Source organism: Gastrolobium bilobum, unplaced genomic scaffold, assembly GCF_033153095.1.
Source record: "Gastrolobium bilobum isolate Gb01-03AN ecotype WA unplaced genomic scaffold, APGP_CSIRO_Gbil_v1 utg14484, whole genome shotgun sequence".
Taxonomy (NCBI): Eukaryota; Viridiplantae; Streptophyta; class Magnoliopsida; order Fabales; family Fabaceae; genus Gastrolobium; species Gastrolobium bilobum.
In genome coordinates, this window is record NW_026898077.1 from 247,651 (window position 1) to 269,917 (window position 22,267).

The following is a 22,267-nucleotide window of genomic DNA, read 5'->3' on the forward strand; positions in this document are numbered from 1 at the left end:
AAAATAAGTAAGGCATATTCCAAATTCTTAGACAAAATTTTGTGCAATCATTTAACTAACTTACACATTATTATTTTAAGGAAAAAGATTTGTTCTTTTAAATAACATAAATATGTCATTTCACTCTCACACAGAGGTGAGATTCATATCTTTATTTTTTTTGTCCACTCTCTCCCTCCTATGATCTATTTCTTTCTCTGAATTAAAATGACACAATTTTACATCCTTTAAAATGACACACATTTCTCCCTTATTTTAATGTAAACTTACGTGAGAATGAGACAATTTATATATATATATATATATATATATATATATATATATATATATATAGGGTATGTGTTTTCTAAAGTTACTTTAGATAACTTTATCTAATATTCATCGAAACGACGTCATTTTGGAGCGGAAATCATGGTGTATTTGTAATTTTAATTTATTTCAGGGTTATAATAGTCTTTATCATTCTAATTTTTTGATTTTTCAACCCCAAAACGACGTCGTTTTGGTGAACATTAGACAAAGTTGTCTAAAGTAACATTAGAAACTTTTTTCCCATATATATATACGGTAAAACTAAAATTATGTTATAGGAAAAATCTTAGGTCATGTCATAGAGATAACTAATTGTGGGATCCACTATTTTTAAAATAAAAGAAAAGTAAAAGAATTGATGAGCCCACTTTTATGTTTGTGTAGGAAAATTACTTATGTCATGTAAAAGGAGGAAAACATTACCCATATATATATATATATATATACGTGTGTGTGTGTGATCCACGACTGTTCAAAATATTCAAATCATCCAAACCAAACTAGATCCAAACTGATCCATACTTAAAAATTCATTTTTTTTAAACCGGTTTTAAACAAAAATCACATCTTACAATGCAAAGCAATTAGGTTATCCACTATTTTACAAAATAGATATCTGTGGTATCCAAACCAATTTTTTTTTTCTTACCAAGTAAACGTCACATTCTTCGCCCTATCCCTCTCGTATCACTCGCTCTACAGCTTTTTCTTTCCCTTCAGATTTTGAGAATTTGGCTTCCACCACATGCCATGATCCCCAGCCAAACATATGTGACTGTCGCCACACCCCCACAACACTAACACCCTCTCCGTGTAACAACGTATCTTTACGTATTCCTTTTGTTCCTATTTTTCTCAAATAAATTAGTAATCTCTGTATTTTATAATCTAAATGGGAATAACTGCAAATCAGTCAATGTTACGTTAATATTTCCTTTCCCCGAGTTGGTACAATGCAAAAGGTTTTCTTTTAGAATAAATTATTTTTATAATGCATTATTGCAAAATTAACTCTAATATGCAAATATTTGTATACAGACATTTGAATCAACTTTCATTCTTTAGTAAAAATAAATAAATAAATAAATAAAGATATTTTTATTTTATTTCAAAAAAGAATATAGCACAACTCATCAAAATTTGATTTTGAATTTGTAATAAAACCGGTTTTGAACTTGATAACCGGTTTATGCTTCATAAATAGTTTTGATTTAAAACCGGTTTTGAATTATACTGGTTAAAAATCGATTTTAAATCAAAACCGATTATGAACCATAAATCGGGTTTAGAACTGGTTTCAAATCGGTTTAGACAAATTAAAAACCGATTTTAAAAGAGAAAATTGGTTCGGTTTGAAAATCGAACTGTTTAAAACCGGTTCGATTCGGTTTTTGACAAAAATCAAATCAAACTGCTCCATGCACACTCCTAGTGTGATCTAATGTTTCTTATATTATAGGAAATAATTTTATTTTCTACACACACATAAAATCATGTGAAGCCCATATTTTTTTCGCTTCTCTTCACATAACCTCCTCATATGGATCCCCTATATTTTATATACGAGAATGCTCTCCTCATGTCACTACCACATTGAAAAACGCATAACTATATTTTCTGTTTTTTATTTTTTAAAAATCGGTGAAGAATCACTGTTTCTCTCGCACTGCTTGAGAAATGCAAAACCATATATATACATATCAAAACGTACTATAAAATGTTTTAATTTCAAAGTGCTTATGGTGGATTATTGTTCATGAATAATTGGTTTATCCATTGAACGAGCGTGTCGTGCACTATAAATTATAAACAGGGGTTTCAAACATGTCCCACCACTTAGCCAAACAATCTAGTCGTGGGCAACTAATTATTTGATTGATAATGTTTCATGAGGTCAGGTTAAGCAGGTGTCTCTTAGAATGACATTTGATGTATGAGATAAGTAATTGCTGTACCAATTATTTCTTGTAAAATGATTCATGAATAGAGAAAAGTTAAAAATAAAATAAATTAATGTTTTTTATTAGTTACATATTTACTTTTTAACTTTTTCTTTTTTTGGTAAACACTTTTTAACTTTATTTCTTTATCCAACATGATTAATTATTAAGTATTCGTAATTGCTTTCGTACAAAAAATTTCATACCAAATAACATTGTTGTATATATTAAATATTTATATCGTTTAAATTAATATTAATATTTATATTATTGTTATAATATTTTAAAACAGGGATTAATCAATTTTATTTTGAATAAAAAAATTATCTTAGCAAAAATCTTGAAGACAGAGTAAACCCCAGGTCCCTCACTCTTCTCTCTCTAAATATATCAGTGAAGTGGCTATACAGTCATATTGCAATAGGTAGTGGACGTTGCATCTGGTGTCTAATGCTAATTAACCATGACAAATCTCTCAAATAATTCAAGTTTTTTTTTTTTTTAAATATGATTTGTATTGATGTGTAACATCATCTATATATAGATGAGTCTAGTAATCATGCATCGACGAATATAATAAATAAGCTCCCAAGACAGTACGTTGAGTGATATAGTTTTTTTCTCTTATTCTCAGATTTTCATTAGACTTTTTTTTTTTTTCTAGTAGGTACTTGCATATAGCTGCATAATACAAAGTCATATACATTAAAATTACTTTTCAGGGAGAACTCTGTTGCACTCTCAATCTTTTAGATTATAGCAGAATTGTTGTGTATCTAATACCAATAAAATAATGCTGCCTATTCATCCGCTAGTGTCCATTTCTTAGTTAAAGTTAAAAAAAGTTAATTAACCCAACTAGTTGTTGACATCAATATAACTAATTTGGTGATCACCCCAAACATGTACATAGCAAATTGTCATTTTTCTTCTGCTTCGTAAGAAGTCTTTGTTTGAAGCTTTAAAAATAAAAGAGGTCTAAACATTGAAATTCAGAAGAATTTTGTTAATTATGTTTGAACTTGCAAGGTTGATGTTTGAGTTCATCTGCTGTACCAAAGAAGAAATATACTGCTAATCTGTCATGTGAATCGAAGTTAGCAAAAGGTGGTGTTGGCGGGTAGTATTGTATCTAACAAAAGATATGCACATTTTATCCATTAATTTGGACACTTTAATTGACACATGATGGTGACAGAACAAGAGATATGCTTTTTGTAAAAGAATTTTAAGAATCAGAATTTTTTGTAAAAGCATTTTGAGGAATTGCAAATCTGCTTCTATTAGTGGCTAAGCTCTTGCTTAATCCCATGGTTGCATCACAGAGAATCAGTGATGTAATTATTCATCCCTAGATATTCCTCCCTAGACATTCACAGATAGGAGAGAATCTGTAACTGTTTGTTTGTTTTTACAATCTGTAAACTTTTTAAAAAAACCGTAACTTTTTTTTTTTAGAATCAAATTAGAGAACATGTGAGGATTGTTTTTGTTTTCTGTTTTTGTTTTTAACTTTTAAAACAAAAAACATACTTATTTCCATAACTATTCTATAAAACAATGTTAAAAATAAAAAAATCAAAACACAATCAAAGAGTGCATGCTTTTTGCAAAAGAATTTTAAGAATCAGAATTTTTTGTAAAAGCATTTTGAGAAATTGCAAATCTGCTTCTATAAGTGGCTAGGCTCTTGCTTAATCCCACGGTTGCATCACATAGAATCAGTGATGTAATTATTCATCCCTAGATATTCTTCCCTAGACATTCACATATAGGAGAGAATCTGTCCATGAAAAGAAGGTTGACATATTTTACCCTGAAATTCAGGAGATAATCTTTTCTCTACTTTTAACTAATTCATCAGAATCTAAACTTTCAGCATTGATGAATCATCGGTTCACATTATAGTTGTAAGACATGAGCCTTAATCCCACCTATGCTAAGTCGAAAATAAATCATGCACTGACTACAGTCAACCCCATTACAATTAGAATATTCCCATCCCAAGTAAAGACAAGACAACATCATATCGTGTGAAGATGCAGATAATGCATACACATCTTTTGATTTTGTCATCGTATTGCACCTTATAACGAAAATTATGGGTATTACTGAAGTCCTTTGTCAAGCTTTGCAACGAGAGTCTCAAGATATTTCAAATGCTTTACATCTAGTTTCAACTACAAAAGAGTTACTTTAGAAATTAAGAGAGACAGGTTGGGATGCTTTTTTGGTTCATGTTCAAGAATTTTGCATAAAATATGACATTGGCATTCCATATATGAGTGCAAAATATATTGGAAGGAGAGGTCGTGCTCGAAATGAACAAGGTGATTTTTCTACTGAAAAGTTTTATAGGATAAATATTTTTTGTGCTACAATTGATTATCAATTGCAAGAATTAAATAGCAGGTTCAATGATAATATTGTTAAATTACTTGCTCTGAGCATGTCTTTAGATCCAAGAAACAGGTAAAAGTCATTTAATAGTGATGATATTTGCAAACTTGTTGATAAATTTTATTCTAGAGATTTCGCAGAACAGAAAAAATTGCATTTGAAGATGGAGTTACAACATTTTGAGCTTGACATTCCTAATCATCTAGATATGATTAATTTATCAACTACATCTGAATTATGTCAATGGCTAGCAAGAACCGGAAAGTTCACAATTTACCCTGTTAGAGAATAATATAAAAGTATTAAAAAGGGCATCACCTAACACCTTAAGATTTTGGGTTGAAATGACGCTTTAACTTGGTATCAGAGCTTTAGTGATCACGAGGTTGCGAGTTCGATCCTCACCGCCTCCACTTTCAAGTGGAATTAAGAAAAGCACAAGGCAGACCAAAAAAATGGGCTTATGCAGCACAAAGCATACCAACAATGGGCTTGTGTCATATCCACGCTTCAAGCCCAAAGGGCTCTTGCGTGAGGGGGTGTGTTAGAAAATAATATAAAAATATTAAAAAGGATTAAAAAGGTCATCACCTAACACCTCAAGGTTTTGGGTTGAAATGACGCTTTAACTTACCCTCTTATTGATAGAGTGATTAGACTTGTACTCACTCTTCCAGTTTCTATAACAACTACTGAAAGATCTTTCTCAGCTATGAAGATAATCAAGACCAGGCTCCGAAATAGAATGGAAGACCAGTTTCTTGATGATTCTTTGATTTCTTACATTGAAAAAGAAATTATTTTGAGTTTTAGTACGGATTCAATTATAGATGAGTTTAACAATATGAAAACACGTAGAGTAAGAGTCAAGTGAAGTAATCTTAATTTCTGTAATAGATTTCTTTTAATTTTTGTATATTAGGTTTGCATTGTATTTCAAATACTTTTATTTATGATATAGTATTTTTTATTTTTGCCCCCTCTCATTAAAATTCCTGGCTCCGCCACTTATCCCAAGCACTTTCTTATTTGATTGTTTCTTAGAACAAGTCTATATAAATTTAATAACAGTAATTTTTTTTATACACTTAAATTTTAAAGTAAATGGTTGACTAGTAATCTTTACAGTACAAAATCCCAGCTAGAAAATCTAAGCTTAACTAGAAATGGGCATTGTAATATAAAAATAAAGGGAAAAGTTCATAATCCCCACGTGATTTACTCTTTTATCATTTAACCTCTCTCTTTTTTTTAATTATTTAACCCTTATGATTGTTTTAATCCAAGTCCATCTTTAACCCTATTAGTAATTGAATTAACTCGCTCATTATACCCTTATTATTATTATTTTTGGTAAACCATTGTACCCTTATTTCACTTGCATAAAAAACTGCCAATTAATCTGATATAAGAATTTTGGTCACCAGCAACAAATTTTTTTCTTTTGTTAACGTATATACCAAAAAATTCCTTTTTAAAAATTTTTCCGGTTATTTTATCTTTGACGTTTGCCTAAAAAACTATCCAATTCAATGTATGGCATGAATTAAGATGTGCTTATAGAATATAAATTTACTTGATCACTTAACGAAAGAGGAAATTTATCAAAAGTTTTAAAAAAATTAAGCAGAAAATTAACAAAAGAAAGTATGGTAAAATGGAATCAAATTAAAGTTTTTAAAAATTATTGTGTTGTCAAAACCATTTTTGTAGCAAGTTCCATATATTTGTCAAGTGTGTAAACCCATCTAATATCAAATTATAATAGAATAAACACCTTTATAAAGGTTTAACTCTTTTAATTTATAACTCACAGTTTTTTAGTTATTAGAATGAAAATTATACTTCCGATTTAATATATTATACTTTCTATTCCAAATAGTCAACCATTTAAATCTCAACATAACAATCATCAAACACTGATTAGCTTACAAGTAACGATGAGTATCCTAATAATCCACAACAACTTTCTTATCTAGTAACTGTATCAAAAAAGGAAGGATACAAAAATAAATCATCAAAGGCAGTTTGTTGTTAGTGACTAAGATTTTTATATCAAATTAATTAGCAACTTTTTACGCAGGTAAAATTGTTGAAGAATCCAAGTGTGAATGGTTGAGTGAAAAAGTCTCACATTGGTTAAGAATGGATAAGTGAGCACCATATAAGTGAAAGGACTCATGTACCTAATGCTTTAAGGTTTTGGGTTTGATTGTGGTGTTTCATGCCCCACTTAATGTTGCTGCTCACTTGGCCCATGGTTGACGGTCTCTCCCAGCCATGAGCTCCCCTTGCACAGCTCAATAATTGGTATCAAAGCTAATGGTGGATTGACCTGTGGTGATCCGAGTATGTCTTGATATGAAAAGTCAAGGTCTTGATAAGTGTAGCCAAGCCTTGATGGAAGAGCTAATGTTTGATGAGAAGCCAAGCATTGATGAACTTCATGAATACTCGAAGAAGCTTCTCCTTGAGGGGAAAGAATGTGCGTCTTGGACTCATACTTGAGGGAGAGATGCAGAGGAATTCAAGTGTGACTGATTGAGTGAAAAAGTCTCATATTGGTTGAGAATAGACTAAGTAAGCACCATATAAGTAGAAGGACCCATGTACCTAATACCTTAAGGTTTTGAGTTTGAGTGTGGTGTTCCATGCCCACATAATGTCGCTGCTCACTTGGCCCATGGTTGGTGGTCTCTCCCTTCCATGAGCTCCCACTACAAGAAAATTGGTATTTGGAGGCTGTTTAACTGAGGCGGTTTCACTTAAACCACCTCCAATTGATACATAGAGGCGGTGTTTCTGACGGTTTAATTGATTCAAGGCGGTTTATATGAAACCGCTTCCAAATGTGTATTAGAGGCGGTTAAAATAACGCCTCTATTTACCATTCAGAGGCGGTTACATTAAAACCACCTCTAATTGCTACCTTTAGAGGCAGTTATACCATAACCACCTCCAAATGTATATTAGACGCAGTTAAAATAACCGTCCTCATTGACCATTTAGAGGCAATTGAGATATAAGCGCCTCAGAATGGTAAATAGAGGCGGTTTTATAACCTTCACTTTGAAGTCCCACATTAGATGACACTTGTTTCTCCTTCTCCATTCCCTTCTATATAATAACCACACTAACACACTCATACAAAATTCAATAAGTTGTTAATATTCAACTAATAAAAATTATATTAACTTTTAAAAATAATTTTTTAAAAAAAAAAATTTATATTAACGTCGAAAATTATATTAAAAATAAAAATTATATTAACTTTTAAAAATAACAGTTTTAATATTAAAAATTTAAATTTTTTATAATTTTAACTATTTAAATGCGTTACACGTTATTTGGAGGCAGTTAATATAACCGTCTCAGATTGTCTTTTGAAGGTGATATTGGAGGCGGTTAAAATAACCGCCTTAGATTATCTTTTGGAGGCGGTAGTGACGGCGATTAAAATAACCGCCTCAGAATATGATTTGGAGGCGGTTAGAATACCGCCTCAGATTGTCATGTAGAGGCAGTTATTCCAGCGATTTTTCAAAACTGTCGTATTTTGCCTCGCGACGGTGATAAACGAGGCGGTTTATGAACCGCCGAACCAAGCATTTAGAGCCGGTTTGAACCGCCTCAAAATGCAAATATAACCACCTCTAAAAACCAATTTTCTTGTAGTGTCCCCCTGCACGGCCCAACAAAAATAGGGGTAAAATTGGCAAATTAATGCAATTATTATCGGTGTTAAATGTGGACTTAGATGGAAAAAACCATAAAGGATAATTGATAAGAAAAAAGCATAGGGATACAAGTAATAAAAGAGTAAACCACATTGGATTTATGAACTTATCCCAAAAATTAATACACAAAAGAGCTTGATTTTAATATAATATTAGCATAAGAATTTTATACTCTAATTCGAGAAGATGAAAAAAGGGCGAGATTCAAGCCGTAGTAAAATTGTTCGTACGTGACTGAGATGTTACAGATTCAAATTCGGGAAACAAGTCTTTTCAATTATGTAAGGATAAGGCTACATATAAAGATTATTCTCGCCCCATCCTCACAAATAAGGATTTAATGGGGAGTGTTTTTCTATTAGAAAAGCTGAAGTACCAATTAACTAAAAGGACAAAGAAGCAGCATAAGATGCTGAAATTAGAGAAATATTTCATGACATGATTAGACCCTTCTAACCTGCAATCAAATGTCAGCAATTATTTTAGTGACATCACAACATTCTGGGAATTATTCACCTAGAGAGAGAGAGAGAGAAAGAGAGACTCAAGTTTTTTTTCGAAAGTTTGATACGTGCCCAAACAATACATCGAATTGAGGGCAAAAAAATTAAAATATTGATGTTTTAATAAATAATTACGAAAATATAGCTATTTTGAACCAATTTACGGATTTATTGCACTCATTCACGCCCAAGATATGTTTGACCCACGAGAAATTCATGCCTTTTCTAGGCATGACTCATCTGGTATTGACATGTGGCACAAAAAAATTAACAGTTTAACCGTAAAACTTCGAAAAACCATAAATTTTGACTCCAGTGTTCGAATCAGATTTTTTTTATTCCATATAACTTTTCGAGATCTATGCAATGACATCTCGTTTACATATTTTATCTGTCACAAACACAGTTTCAATTTGCAACAAACTATAAGAGTGTTTAAACTCAAAAGCCTCAGAGTTTTTTCCGAATCAAAATAAGTCATATAATTCTGTATTTAATGATCTAAAATCAAAGGAAATTTCACTATAAATTTTGTTTACACATTTTGTGCGGCCAATTTTAAGAAATCAAAGTATTTCACTTTGGACGAAATTATATGTTTTTCTGTTGTGCAGTCAATTGTCATGTTAACTTGGGATCAGAAATTTTACCACTTGTTATATGTTTTAGATATAGACTGACCCAAAAACAAGTCCTTATTAAAATGAGATATGTGGATTAATACAAGCCCAACAATAATCCATCAAAGCAAATGCTTTATACTTACCTTTCCAAATAATCACATATGTTTTGGAAAAATTAAACTAGGAAAAAAATACTAAAATAGTTTTGACATTGCTATTAAAATCAAACTGGACTAGTCAATTCATCTAAAGAATACATACGACAACAACTACAAAATCACATAGCTATATATATTTGTAATAATGCATTCTTCAGTGTCTATAATAGTATAACTCACCTCAAACCCTCTTATCAAAGCATCTTTCAAGGCATAAAGTCCACCAGAAGAATCTAGGAGTCCCATGAAAACCTGCAATTGGATGCTACAGTTGTAGTCATGAAGTTACATAACGTTAGAAATTAAGAGAAATAGAACATGGAGAGAAACTTTTATGTATTTTAATGCAATACATCAAAAGTTTTGCATTTTTTAATGAAACTTAAAGAACATAGAATTCATGTCTAAAAAAGAGAGCATAGAATTCATGTCTAGAAAAAAGAGCATAGAATTCTCACCAATCTCTCACACATTATTTATCACTAATCTAGTTGGAAGAAGACTGTGTTTGATGTTAATTCGGAATGAACTCGGAGGCTTCTAGGTTTAAACTCTCTTATGGTATCATTGTTATAAATTTGAACTGTGTTTGTAAGAGATAAAATATATCAAATGATGTGTCATTGTGTAGCGAATTACGTTCACCAATAATTTTGTGACACGTGGTATATTTTGCAGAAAAAAACTGACTAAACGAAGTTCGCTACTAGTGGTAGCGAATTTGGTACGCAATGTGACCACGTGTCACGAAATCATAGGCGAACGTAATCCGTTACCAATCGTAGGAATTACATCGCGTGGCAGTCTGGTAAAAAGTATTTTTCGCGTGTCATTTGGGTAAAAAATTTGTCAAATAGTGGCACTTTGATCATTGTTCCTCCTATATTGTTACGTGAAATTATAAAAAAAAAAAATTAATAGATGTTGGGTTCAAATAATTTCTTTAAAAATTTACTCCCTTGATTTAGAAAGCCAGTAATACATGTAACAAAGATTAAAATAAATTTATATTTTGAGTTGTACATTTAGAAAAACAGCTTTATTTTGAGTTGGTCTGGTGATAAATTCATAATTTATCATGTTACAAGGAATTGATATATGCTGATTAATTTTTAAATCGATTCAAAAGCATGAAAATTTAGAATTATTATAATAAAATATTGAACCTTGTCTTCTTTCAAAATGAATACTAAATATGAGTAATTCTTTTATTTTTTGGGTTTTCGTTTTATCCTTTAACATAACACAACAAACTTTCCTACACTCACAACATTTTGTGGGGCCCACACTTTTTAAAACAAAAAATAAATAAAAAATTAAGGCACGCAAAACGAATCTCTATAACATTACACAATCACTTTTCCTACAACATAACTCTTATAAAACCCTTATTTTTTATACCTAAATTGAGCTAATAGAAATAATGACGCACTTAGATAAGACAAGAACAACGGGTAGCAAGTGAGCATCTCTAGCATTAAGGAGAAGTTGTCATATTGGTCAAAGCATGCCTTTTTATCTAAGTCATACTCCCAAATATCATAAAATCTCTCATGTTGTCATCCGCCTAAAATTTCATATGATGTATGATAAATTTGGATCTTGAGCTTTTCACAGAAATTGTAGATTTTTTTTTATTTTTTTAACGAGATAAAAATCACATAAATCAGACAAGTACAACTTAATTTATACATGAAACACAAAAATAGTGTGCGTGACTATCATAAGGGCACCTAATTGTGCAGATTGCATGCCTAAGCTCAAAGAGCGCCAAAACTAAGGGTGTCAAAATAAGTTATGACACGTGGGTCGACTCGCGACATGACACAAAAGTTCATGTTCGAGTTGACACTAAATTTTTTTTATGTCGTGTTCGTGTTGGGAAAATATGACCGGCAAAAAATTTGTGAGTCGTGTGTCAACACGAATTTGACCCCTATTTTTTTTATGTAAATTCAACTATTTTTTAATATTTTTATCAATTATCGTTTTACTCATAATTTATGTATTATTCGTGTCGTGTCAACTCTCAAAATTTACGTGTCGTGTTCGTGTTGAAAGTTTCGACATAAATAAAAATTCATGTCATATTCGTATTAACGTAATTATGTCATGTCAAATTCGTGTCGTTTTCACAAAAATTGACACCCCTATAGAAAAGTATGAAAGGATTGAATGATAAGTGTTGTATTGCTTTGTGGCAGATAGCCAATTATATATACAAATGACAACAAACTGAAACAAACGATAACAAACTATCGTAACAATACTAATACTATCGTAACAATACTATATGGAGAACAAACAAACTATCTTAACCAAACTATACAGATACAAGATATTAACAAACTCTTCCTAAAGACTTGGTCTTCATTAGTTGAAGAATAAGATCAAAGGTGATCTTATCCTAACACTCCCCCTCAAGTTGGAGCATGTAATGAAGAAATGCCCAACTTGCTGCGAAGAAAACCGAATTGCTTCATGCCAAGGGCTTTGGTAAAAATGTCTGCAATCTGCTGATCGGAACGAACATAAGAAGTAGCGATTGTATTTCGTAAAACATGATCTCGCACAAAATGACAATCGATTTCTATATGCTTGGTGCGTTCGTGGAACACTGGATTAGCAGCTATTTGCATAGCAGATTGGTTATCACAATGTAAAAGCATTGGCTGTGAATGGGGAACATCAAGAGAGTTTAAGAACGATTTGATCCATAATAACTCAGCTGTGGCTGCTGCCATTGCGCGATATTCAGCCTCTGCAGAGGAGCGTGACACTGTAGGCTGTTTCTTTGTTTTCCAAGAGATAGGGGAAGTGCCTAACATAATAAAATAGCCTGTGACTGATCGCCTGGTAAGTGGACAGCTAGCCCAATCGGAATCAGAATAAGCTCGAAGAAGAAGGTCATTTTCTGATTGAAGCAGTAATCCTTGACCGGGGTTAGCTTTTATGTATCGCAAAATACGTAAGACAGCTTCATATTGAGCTTCGGTGGGATTCTGCATGAATTGCGATAAAACATGGACGGAGTAGCTTAACTCGGGTCTGGTAATAGTCAGATAAACTAGACGTCCTATGAGCCTTCTGTACCGTGCTGGATCCGAGAAAGTGGGACTTTCTGTAATAGCAAGTTTATGATTTGTTTCAAGAGGAAAGTCACAAGGTTTGCATGCAAGGAGGCCAGCATCTTCCAATATGTCGAGAGCATATTTTCGTTGGCTTAGAAAGAGACCAGAAGAACTGTGAGCCATTTCTATTCCAAGAAAATATTTTAAAATCCCCAAATCTTTGATATGGAAGCATGAGTGGAGGAAAGTTTTGACAGCATTGCATGTGGTTGCATCATCCCCAGTCAAGATAATATCATCAACATAGATGAGAAGAGCGATGAAGTGACCATTCTTGTGTAAGGTAAATAGAGTATAATCAACCTTAGATTGAGTAAAACCGTAGGACTCAAGAGATGACCGCAACTTAGCAAACCAATTTCTGGGGGACTGTCGCAATCCATAGAGTGATTTATATAAGCGGCATACTTGATGGGGTTTGTGATGCTGGAAGCCTTGAGGAACTCGCATATAAACTTCCTCTTTAAGATCTCCGTGTAAGAAGGCGTTTGTAACATCTAACTGGTATAATTTCCACTTCTTGGCAACTGCTACTGCCAGAAGTGTCCTCACACTAACCATCTTTGCTACAGGAGCATATGTGTCAAAGTAATCTTCGCCAGGTATTTGATTATTACCAGCAATTACTAGCCGTGCTTTGAATCGCTCCACAGTACCATCTGAATTGTATTTGATGCGGTAGACCCACTTACAAGGGATTGCATGTTTACCAGGTGGCAAAGAAGTAAGCTCCCATGTTTTGTTTTGCTCAAGTGCATCAATTTCCTTTCGCATTGCTAAACGCCATCGTTCATCTGTGACAGCTTCTTTGAATGATTTAGGTTCGACTCCAGAAGAAATGGCAGCAAGAAACTGTTGATGTTCGGGAGAAAATTTAGAACAAGAAACAAAGTTAGCAATGGGATAAGGAATACCTGAGGATAGACTGGAGGAGGTAGAAGAGGCTGCTGGATTATGTGCTATGACATTGGTGCATGTATAATCCTTGAGATATTTGGGAGGATAGCGAGAACGATGACCACGACCCAAAGTTTCTGATGCAGTAGTTGATGGTATTTGAGACTGTTCATGTTGGTCGACTAGATTATCTGATGTAACAGTGCCTGGTAGTATAGACTGTTCATAGTGTGCAACCAAAGGTAAAGAGCGTTGGTCAACATCTGCAGGAGTTGTAGGATGTGGTGCAATTTCGCAATCAACTGATTGAGTGGAAGAAGATGTGTCGTGTGCAGCCGGTGTTGGTTCTGCTTCAACATGAGACTGCATCAGTTGGGAAACTTCAATGTTGGTAGGAGTTTTTGTTTGGGTTTCATAGGGAAAGATGGTTTCTTCAAATACCACATCTTTAGAGACAAATATGGTCTGTGTATCAAGGTTATAAAGCCTCCATCCTTTCTTGCCAAAAGGGTATCCCAGAAACAGGCATCGGACTGACCTTGCAACAAACTTGTCTGACGATTTGGGACGTGGATGAGCATAACAAAGGCATCCGAAGACACGAATGTGATCGTAGTTTGGTGTACGATTAAAAAGGCGTTCAAATGGAGTCTGTCCTTGAAGAAGAGGTGTCGGGGTCCTGTTGATTAGATGAACAGCAGTGAGAACACATTCTCCCCAAAATTCAATGGGAAGATGAGCTTGAAAGCGTAGTGCCTGTGCTACATTCAAAATGTGTCTGTGTTTCCGTTCGACTCGTCCATTTTGTTGTGGTGTGTCCACACATGATGTTTGGTGTATAATCCCCATGTCTGAGTAAACCTTACGAAGATTAGTAGCACAGAACTCTGAACCATTGTCGGATCGTATTATTTTGACATTGGCATTGAACTGAGTACGAACCATCAAGAGAAACTGAGATAAGTATTGGAACGTTTCAGTTTTAGTCTTCATTAAATAAACCCAGACATTTCGGCTAAAATCATCCACAATAGTTAAAAAATATCTTGCACCAGTTAAAGAAGCAGTTTGATATGGACCCCATATGTCACAATGAATAAGATCAAAACATGAAGTAGTTTTATTAATGCTAACAGGAAATACAGTGCGAGTTTGTTGTGCTCTAAGGCAAATATCGCATACTGAAGAAGAAATTTCCTTATGTTTATTCATTGTAACAAAAGGGAGAAAATGCAAGGACTGAAACGACGGATGACCCAAGCGACGATGCCAAATATCTGCAGTCTGTTATTTTTGAGCAGTACATGCAGTAAGGGAGGATCTTTTATTTAAGGAGTCATGCACATAAACACCAGCCTGCAATCTACCCAGTCCAATCTTGATCCTCGTTGTGGGGTCCTGCAATTCACATCCAGTGTGAGTAAAAGAAATAATGCAATTTGTATCAGCAAGTAATTGAGCAACTGAGATAAGATTGCATTTTAATTGTGGAACATATAACACATCCTGAAGAATAATATTGGATGTCAACTGAAAAATTCCTCGTTGAACTGATACGAGTTGATCACCATCTGGTAAGCCTATGGAAGTAGGTGGAATGGATTCAACATTCGAGATTAATTGAAGATTCCCAGTCATGTGTTGAGAAGCACCACTATCCACTAACCAGGTGTAATTTGGAATGTGCTTACCAGAAAGTGTTGTAGTATTAGCAGAGGGTGTAGAGGGAGAGACAACCATGTTGGCAATCTGCTGAAGAATCTCAGGAGTCAGATTTAGAACGAAATTCGGGTTGGAAAACGTAGGTATGGCAGCTGCGGTTTGTGGTGCAGGAGAACTAATTGTGTAGTTCCTTTTGTCATAGGGTTTGCCACGTCCTCTACCCCGACCATAGGGTGGTTTGCCATGAAGTTGGTAACATTTAGAGACATCATGGTATAGCTTACCACAGTGGCTGCATCGAACAGGATCAGCATTGGAGGAAGGGAGTTTTTGAATATCTCTTATAGCATAGCTGAGCACATAAGTTCGGGTTTCATGAGTCTGAGCCATATGGAATTGAGTCTCTTCTTGAACTAACGTGGAATACGCTTTGTTCAGAGATGGTAGATTTGGTTGGTTCAGCAGTTGTGTGCGGATTGTGCCAAACATAGCGTTGTCCAGGCCTAGGAGGAATTGATAGACCCGATCATCAGCCATTTCTTTTGTGATATGTTGAGTAACAGGACAATGAGCACCATAAGGGCAATCAGGTAGTGCGCGTGCATCATCAAGTTCATCCCAAGCTCCCCGTAGTTTGGTATAATATTGACTGACCGAAATGCCCTGTTGTCGCAACTGGAAAAGGTTTGCTTTCAGTTGATAAATTTTGGGAGCATTTTGAATGGAGTAGCGTTCCCGTAGATCATCCCAAAGGGCCTTGGCTGTGGGGAAATAATGAATATATGGCTTGAGTAGAGGATCAATAGTGTTGTGTATCCAACTGTTGATCATGGAATTGCAAAGAGTCCAAGCGTGGGTTTCATCAAATGCATCATTGGCAGGTTTGGTGATAGAACCGTCGATGAAGCCAACCTTATTTTTGGAAAGGAGAGCATTTTTAAATGCTTTGGCCCAGACATCATAGTTAGATTCTCCTTTCAACACCACATTTGTAAGGAATAAGCCAGGGCTATCAGATGTGGGCATGAAAAATGGGGAACGAGGATCAGAAGGTTTAAGGGTAGGTTCGATGGCTGCTTCTGATGTGAGTTTTGCCTTGGTATTGTCATTGGCAGCGGAAGAATCTGAATCAGCCATGGGAAATTGGATCGTTACTGTTACTCTGATACCATATAGAAAAGTATGAAATGATTGAATGATAAGTGTTGTATTGCTTTGTGGCAGATAGCCAATTATATATACAAATGACAACAAACTGAAACAAACGATAACAAACTATCGTAACAATACTAATACTATCGTAACAATACTATATGGAGAACAAACAAACTATCTTAACCAAACTATACAGATACAAGATATTAACAAACTCTTCCTAAAGACTTGGTCTTCATTAGTTGAAGAATAAGATCAAAGGTGATCTTATCCTAACAACCCCTAACCAAAATCTGACAGATTCGGCCACATGAATGCCTAGGCATGCAAATTGCACCCCTAGGTGATAAAAATGTAAAAGTGCCTATTTTGCACACTTAGGCATGCAGAATGCACGCTTGAGCACCCGGTTCAATAAAGCAAGGCCCATTCGCTAAAGGACCAAAGGATACAATATTTTCCTATAAATAAGAGGCTATCATTTAGGGTTAAAGGGATCTGAGTTGCGAAATTACTCCCTATAGATCTTGTGGAGGCAAGATAAGGTTGGAGATACATGAAGATTCATCATACACCTTTTGAAGATGGAGCTTGGGAACCTTTTTTTATTCTTCCTGTTTTTGAGATTGCTATGCCTTTTTAATTTCTTGTGTTAGGGTTGGATGGAACTCAATTGGATCTTGACGTGACTTAATTTATCTTTTCAATTTTTTTTCCAATATTGAGTGAATTATTCTATGTAATGTTACATTGAGTTTCCCTCTTGTGAATTGATTTAGAGTTTACATATGACAATAATAAATATTAGTATATGAATTAGACCTGATAATTCTACCATATCTTTGTATGATTCTGTGATTAGACATATTAAAATATGAAATTTCGATAATTTTCTGTTTATAATGTTTAAACCCACCTAAAAGATGCTAAGATATTAGGTTTCTTAGAAGGGGTAAAGGATTAGAATATTAAGAAATTGGATTAATTTGAAGCCAAGTGGATTTGCTAATTTGAAGTTTTCCAGGAAGTTGAAGGACTAATTTGAAGCTTTGAAATTACATTATATTTATTTAAAAACTCTCACTAATTGAAGTTTTTTTCTTTACTTTTGCTTCTTTTCCTACACTGCATTTACCTTTTGTCTTTGCTTAAAATTTCATATATTTTTCCTCTTATTCTCAAATTTTTAATTAGAATTTTTTTCTAGTGGGTTCATGCATATAGCTGCATAATACAAAGTCATTTACCAAAATTACTTTTCAGGGAGGAGACTCTGTCATACTCTTATTCTTTTAGATTAGAGCAGAATTGTTGTACTTCTAATACCAATAAAATAATGCTGCCGATTCACCCACTAGCATCCATTTCTTAGTTAAAGTTCCAAAACAGTTAATTAACCCAACTAGGTGTTAACATCAATGTAACTAGTTTGGTCACCCCAAATATGTAGTTAGCAAATTGTCATTTTTCTTCTGCTTTGTAAGAAGCCATTGCTTGAAGCCTTAAAAATAATAGAGGTCTAAACATTGAAATTGAGAAGAATTTTGTGAATTATGTTTGAATCGAAGTTAGATCAGAAGGTGGTATTGGCTGGTAGTCTTGTATTTAACAAAGATATATACATTTTATCCACAAAATTGGACACTTTATTGACACATGATTTTTTGGAAATGAATTTTAAGAATCAGAATATTTTGTACAAGCATTTTGTGGAATTGCAAATCTACTTCTCTAAGTGGCTATGCTCCTGCTAAATCCCATGGTTGCATCACTTAAAGAGTCTGTGATGTAATTATTCCTCCCTAGATATTCAGTGAGTAAAGGATATGTTGGATGCTCATTCATAGATAGGATATAATCTGCCCTTAAAAAGAAGTTTGGCATATTTTGCACTAAAATTCAGGGATAATCTTTTCACTAATCTTAACTATTTCATCAGAATCAAAACTTTGAGCTTTGATGAATCATCAGTTCGAATTATAGTTGTAATACATGAGCCTTGATCCCACCTCTGCTAAGTCGAAAATAAATCATCCATTGACTACAGCCAACCCCATTAAAATTAGAACATTTCCATCTCAAGCACATTCTTAGCTGATTGTCTCTTTTTTTTCTTTTTTTTCTTTTTTTTTTTTAGAGTTACCCAATCTTAATTATCTCTTTGTGGCGAGTTGGCTCCCTCCGGTATCCCCACAAGCTTCGATTCTTTGAGCCGGCTATGGGACTAATCCGGAGTGCGGGGATCAGTGATGGCTAAAGGTTCAGCCCCTCCTCAAGAATGCATTCAGCGGGAATCGAATACATGTCCAACCCCACTAACTCAGCGCCAAGTAACCTGTGCACCCATTGGGTTTAGCTGATTGTCTCTGTGAACAAGTCTACGCCAATTTCATAACAGTAAATTTTTAATTTTAAAGTAAATGGTTGACTAGTAATCATTACAGGGTTTTCGTTTTATCTTTTAACATAACACAACAAACTTTCCTACCCTCACAACATTTTGTGGGGCCCACACTTTTTAAAACAAAAAAATAAATAAAAAATTAAGGCACGCAAAACGAATCTCTATAACATTACACAATCACTTTTCCTACAACATAACTCTTATAAAACCCATCATTACAACATAAAACCCCAGCCTCAAAATCACGTAAACTTAATTAGAAGAGAGCATTGTAATATAGAAAAAAAAAGTTCGTTTTTTCTATCATTTATGTAGATAATTTATTTATATTGAGCCAAAAACGATATTATTTTGATCTGGAAATTAAAGTATTTTTGTAATTATAATTTATTTCAAGGTTATAATAGTTTTTTTAATTATAATTTTTTAATTTTTTAACCCGAAACGACATCATTTTAGAAACGAACATAGATACACTGTAAAAACATTAAAGCAAAAAATAAATACACAAAAGAGCTTGATTTTGATATAATATGAACATAAGAATTTTATACTCTTATTAAAGAAGCTGAAGTACCAATTAAATCAATTAAGTGGACAAAGAAATAGCATCTGATGCTGAAATTAGAAAAGAAAAAATTCATACAGGATTAGACCCTTCATACCTGCAATCAGATGTCAGCAATTTAATCAATGACATCACAACATTCTGGGAATTATTCACCTAGAGAGAGAGAGAGAGAGAGAAATCTGCAATTTCAATTTTTCTTTCACCAAAGTAAGCAAAATTTAAGTTACATCAAGGACAACTAGGCCCACACTAATTGTCCTAATGAAACAACGAAAAAAGATTTAGCTTAATATTTCCAAGAAAGATAGTGAGGATGAGGATCGAGGTACACAAAACCCCTCTCTCAATTTCTCTTCTCTCCGTAACCCTTTTTCATTGCAGCCCAATCTGTTATTTCAGCCCTATCTATTCTCTACTGGTTTAAGCTTTTTCTACATTAATGGCTACCCTTAACTCTTTGGAAGCTTCACCCTTTTGCATCTCAACGTCGTTAGTTTCAGCATCTTCAATCACAGTTTGGATTATTATTACATTTTCTGTACAGCACTTGATTGCCTCAGTGGTTGCCTCTGCTATTTTCTCTTTGTGCTCCTTGTATTTGCCCCATAGAACCGAGTAAAGTCCCATTACGATAAGAATAGCTCCAATGACTCTGTTATCACAAATAAATAAAATTCTACATCAATATTTGCACTGAAACCGTTCACTATTTTGTACTTTTTATGATTGCGATGTTTCATGTAAATGCATAACTTTTGGTTTATGATAAGAAAATGATGGAAAGTAAAGTAACTCTGTTAAACCATAAGCTGTGAGACGAAACCGCATGAAAGCAAAGTTTTTTACTGCCTAAAACTTGAAGTGTTAATTAGAAAAAGTGATTTGATGTGAGTAAGGACTTACCCTCCAAGGTATATTTTTTCTGCAAGGATGAAAGAGCCCATGATTGCTACAACGATCATCATCAAAGGGCTAAAAGCAGTGACAAAAACTGGCCCTCTTTTTTGCATTACAATCCCTTGAACATAGTAAGCAATACCCGATGAAACTATACCCTGTACACAAAAGTTTTCGTTCATTTAGACTCTCATATGAGTGATAAACAAATAGAGAGAGAGAGAGAGAGAGAGAGAGAGAGAGAGAGAGAGAGAGAGAGAGACTTACAGCATAAGCTGCAGCAAGCAGGTTCATATCCCAACCAATGGTCCAAGCAGAAGGCCTGTGTTCCATGACAAAGGTAACTGCAATTGACTGAAGTGTGCCTAAGAAACACACTATTGTTGTGAGAGAGAGCTGAGCAGAGTATCTTCTTAATGTCACTGCCTGTTTTAATCACAACAAAGACTTTTCAATATTCAAATAATGTATATAAATCACTCTCATGAATAAGAATGAAAAGTTTTAAGTATTCTCCACTTAAATAGTTCCTTACCTGAAGGATGAAGAAAGAAGCCCAAGCAAGGGTAGCAATTATGAGAAGAATAGAACCCTTAACCCAATCCGTTTCAGCGGAATCGGTGGTGTTTTCAGGTACATAGTTTCTTGGATGATGCATGTACTGAGACCCCAAGAAATTGATGACTTGCCCCTTGTACAATGTCATTAACATGGCCCCAGCAACTGTAACTATTGTTCCAATCACCTTTGCTTGGCATCTTACTTTTCTTATATCCACCTTCTCCATCCTAATTTATACCAAGTTGAGAGTAACACCATGTTAGCTCAAAGCAATAGAAAGCAAAAAAAAAAAAATGAGACTAGTTGATTGTGTTATGTAAAGATATACCTGCAAAAAACTGCCATCACGAATGTCATAGCAGGGAGCATGTTGCTTATAGCACATGAATAGGATGGGGAAGTAAATTTCAACCCCATGTAGTATAAGTTCTGATCAATCACAGGCCTAAAAGAACCGAACAAAAAAACATTAGAAAACAGCAAAATTCAGAACATACGAACACCAGTTTCTGAAGTGAGAAGAAAGTACTAACCCAAGAAGACCCAACACGAACATTTGCATGAACACAAGAAATGTAATCTTGGGTCTAACTTTCCTGCCGATGATAAGAAAGAATAAGAGAAGTTGTGATCAGAAAATGATTCAAAAACCGAGAAAGGCAATGGTTTTTTCTTCCACTTTTCTCTTTGTGAGTGAGTGAGTGATAGGTACCTTTCAAGAACAAGAGCAAAGGGAGCAATAGCTGCTGTAGCAAAGGCATGCCTATAAACCACAAGCACATAGTGGCTCATCCCACGGCTGAGGGAGACCTTTGTGATTATGTTCATACCAGCGTACCCGAATTGCAGAGAAATCATAGCTATGTAAGGCTTGCACCTCTGAAAAAAACTCACACAACACCCATCTCCTTCCATTTTTTTTTTGTCTCTTTTGATGTATATAAGGTAAAAGAGTGGTACTCAAAACTAAGAACAGAGTTGTGTACAGAGGAAGAACACTTCTTGTTGTTTGTGTCTCCTAAGTGAAAAATGTTACCCCCTCATGGTATTTATAAGACTTGGTAGGTGTTGTACATGAATCGAACTCGGAACTAAGATTATAACAAAAATTAAAGGACCTTTTAATTTTAAGCAAGCGTGTAAGAATTTCTCCATCAAGCTCACACGTGACCTCCCTTTTGCACTATACGTAAGCTCTCGGATATTCTCTTGTTGTGTGCGTGTGTGTATGCAAGAACAGTATGGATTCCACGTGGCAATAATTGGATTGCTTTACGGAAAGAAAAAATTAGGTAATTGGCAATCAATTTTATGTA

General features: G+C 34.1%; 2 protein-coding genes across 2 annotated transcripts; both read right to left on the minus strand.

Annotated features, from left to right (window-relative positions):
- Nucleotides 1–14,988: 14,988 nt before the first annotated feature.
- LOC133312697 (uncharacterized) lies at nt 14,989–16,500 on the minus strand. Its single transcript, XM_061513937.1, has one exon. It carries the CDS (start codon nt 16,498–16,500, stop codon nt 14,989–14,991), a length of 1,512 nt encoding a protein of 503 aa, XP_061369921.1.
- Nucleotides 16,501–19,740: 3,240 nt separating this feature from the next.
- On the minus strand, nt 19,741–21,957 carry LOC133312713 (WAT1-related protein At5g07050-like). The gene is made up of 7 exons (XM_061513961.1): nt 21,664–21,957; nt 21,485–21,547; nt 21,280–21,396; nt 20,926–21,178; nt 20,658–20,816; nt 20,397–20,548; nt 19,741–20,145 (listed from the first exon to the last, which is right to left on the minus strand). The coding sequence occupies exons 1-7, from the start codon at nt 21,864–21,866 to the stop codon at nt 19,914–19,916; spliced, it is 1,179 nt and encodes a 392-aa protein (XP_061369945.1). The 5' UTR covers nt 21,867–21,957; the 3' UTR covers nt 19,741–19,913.
- Between the last annotated feature and the right edge of the window lie 310 nt (nt 21,958–22,267).

What these genes read in the sequence shown, in the direction of transcription:
- LOC133312697 (XM_061513937.1), bottom strand. Translation starts at nt 16,500, where the DNA reads ATGGCTGATTCAGATTCTTCCGCTGCCAATGACAATACCAAGGCAAAA.
- LOC133312713 (XM_061513961.1), bottom strand. Translation starts at nt 21,866, where the DNA reads ATGGAAGGAGATGGGTGTTGTGTGAGTTTTTTTCAGAGGTGCAAGCCT. An exon ending in TTCGTGTTGGGTCTTCTTGG is followed by an intron (nt 21,397 to 21,484) that starts GTTAGTACTTTC and finishes CGGTTCTTTTAG; the next exon opens with GCCTGTGATTGATCAGAACT. An exon ending in GTGATGGCAGTTTTTTGCAG is followed by an intron (nt 21,179 to 21,279) that starts GTATATCTTTAC and finishes GGTATAAATTAG; the next exon opens with GATGGAGAAGGTGGATATAA.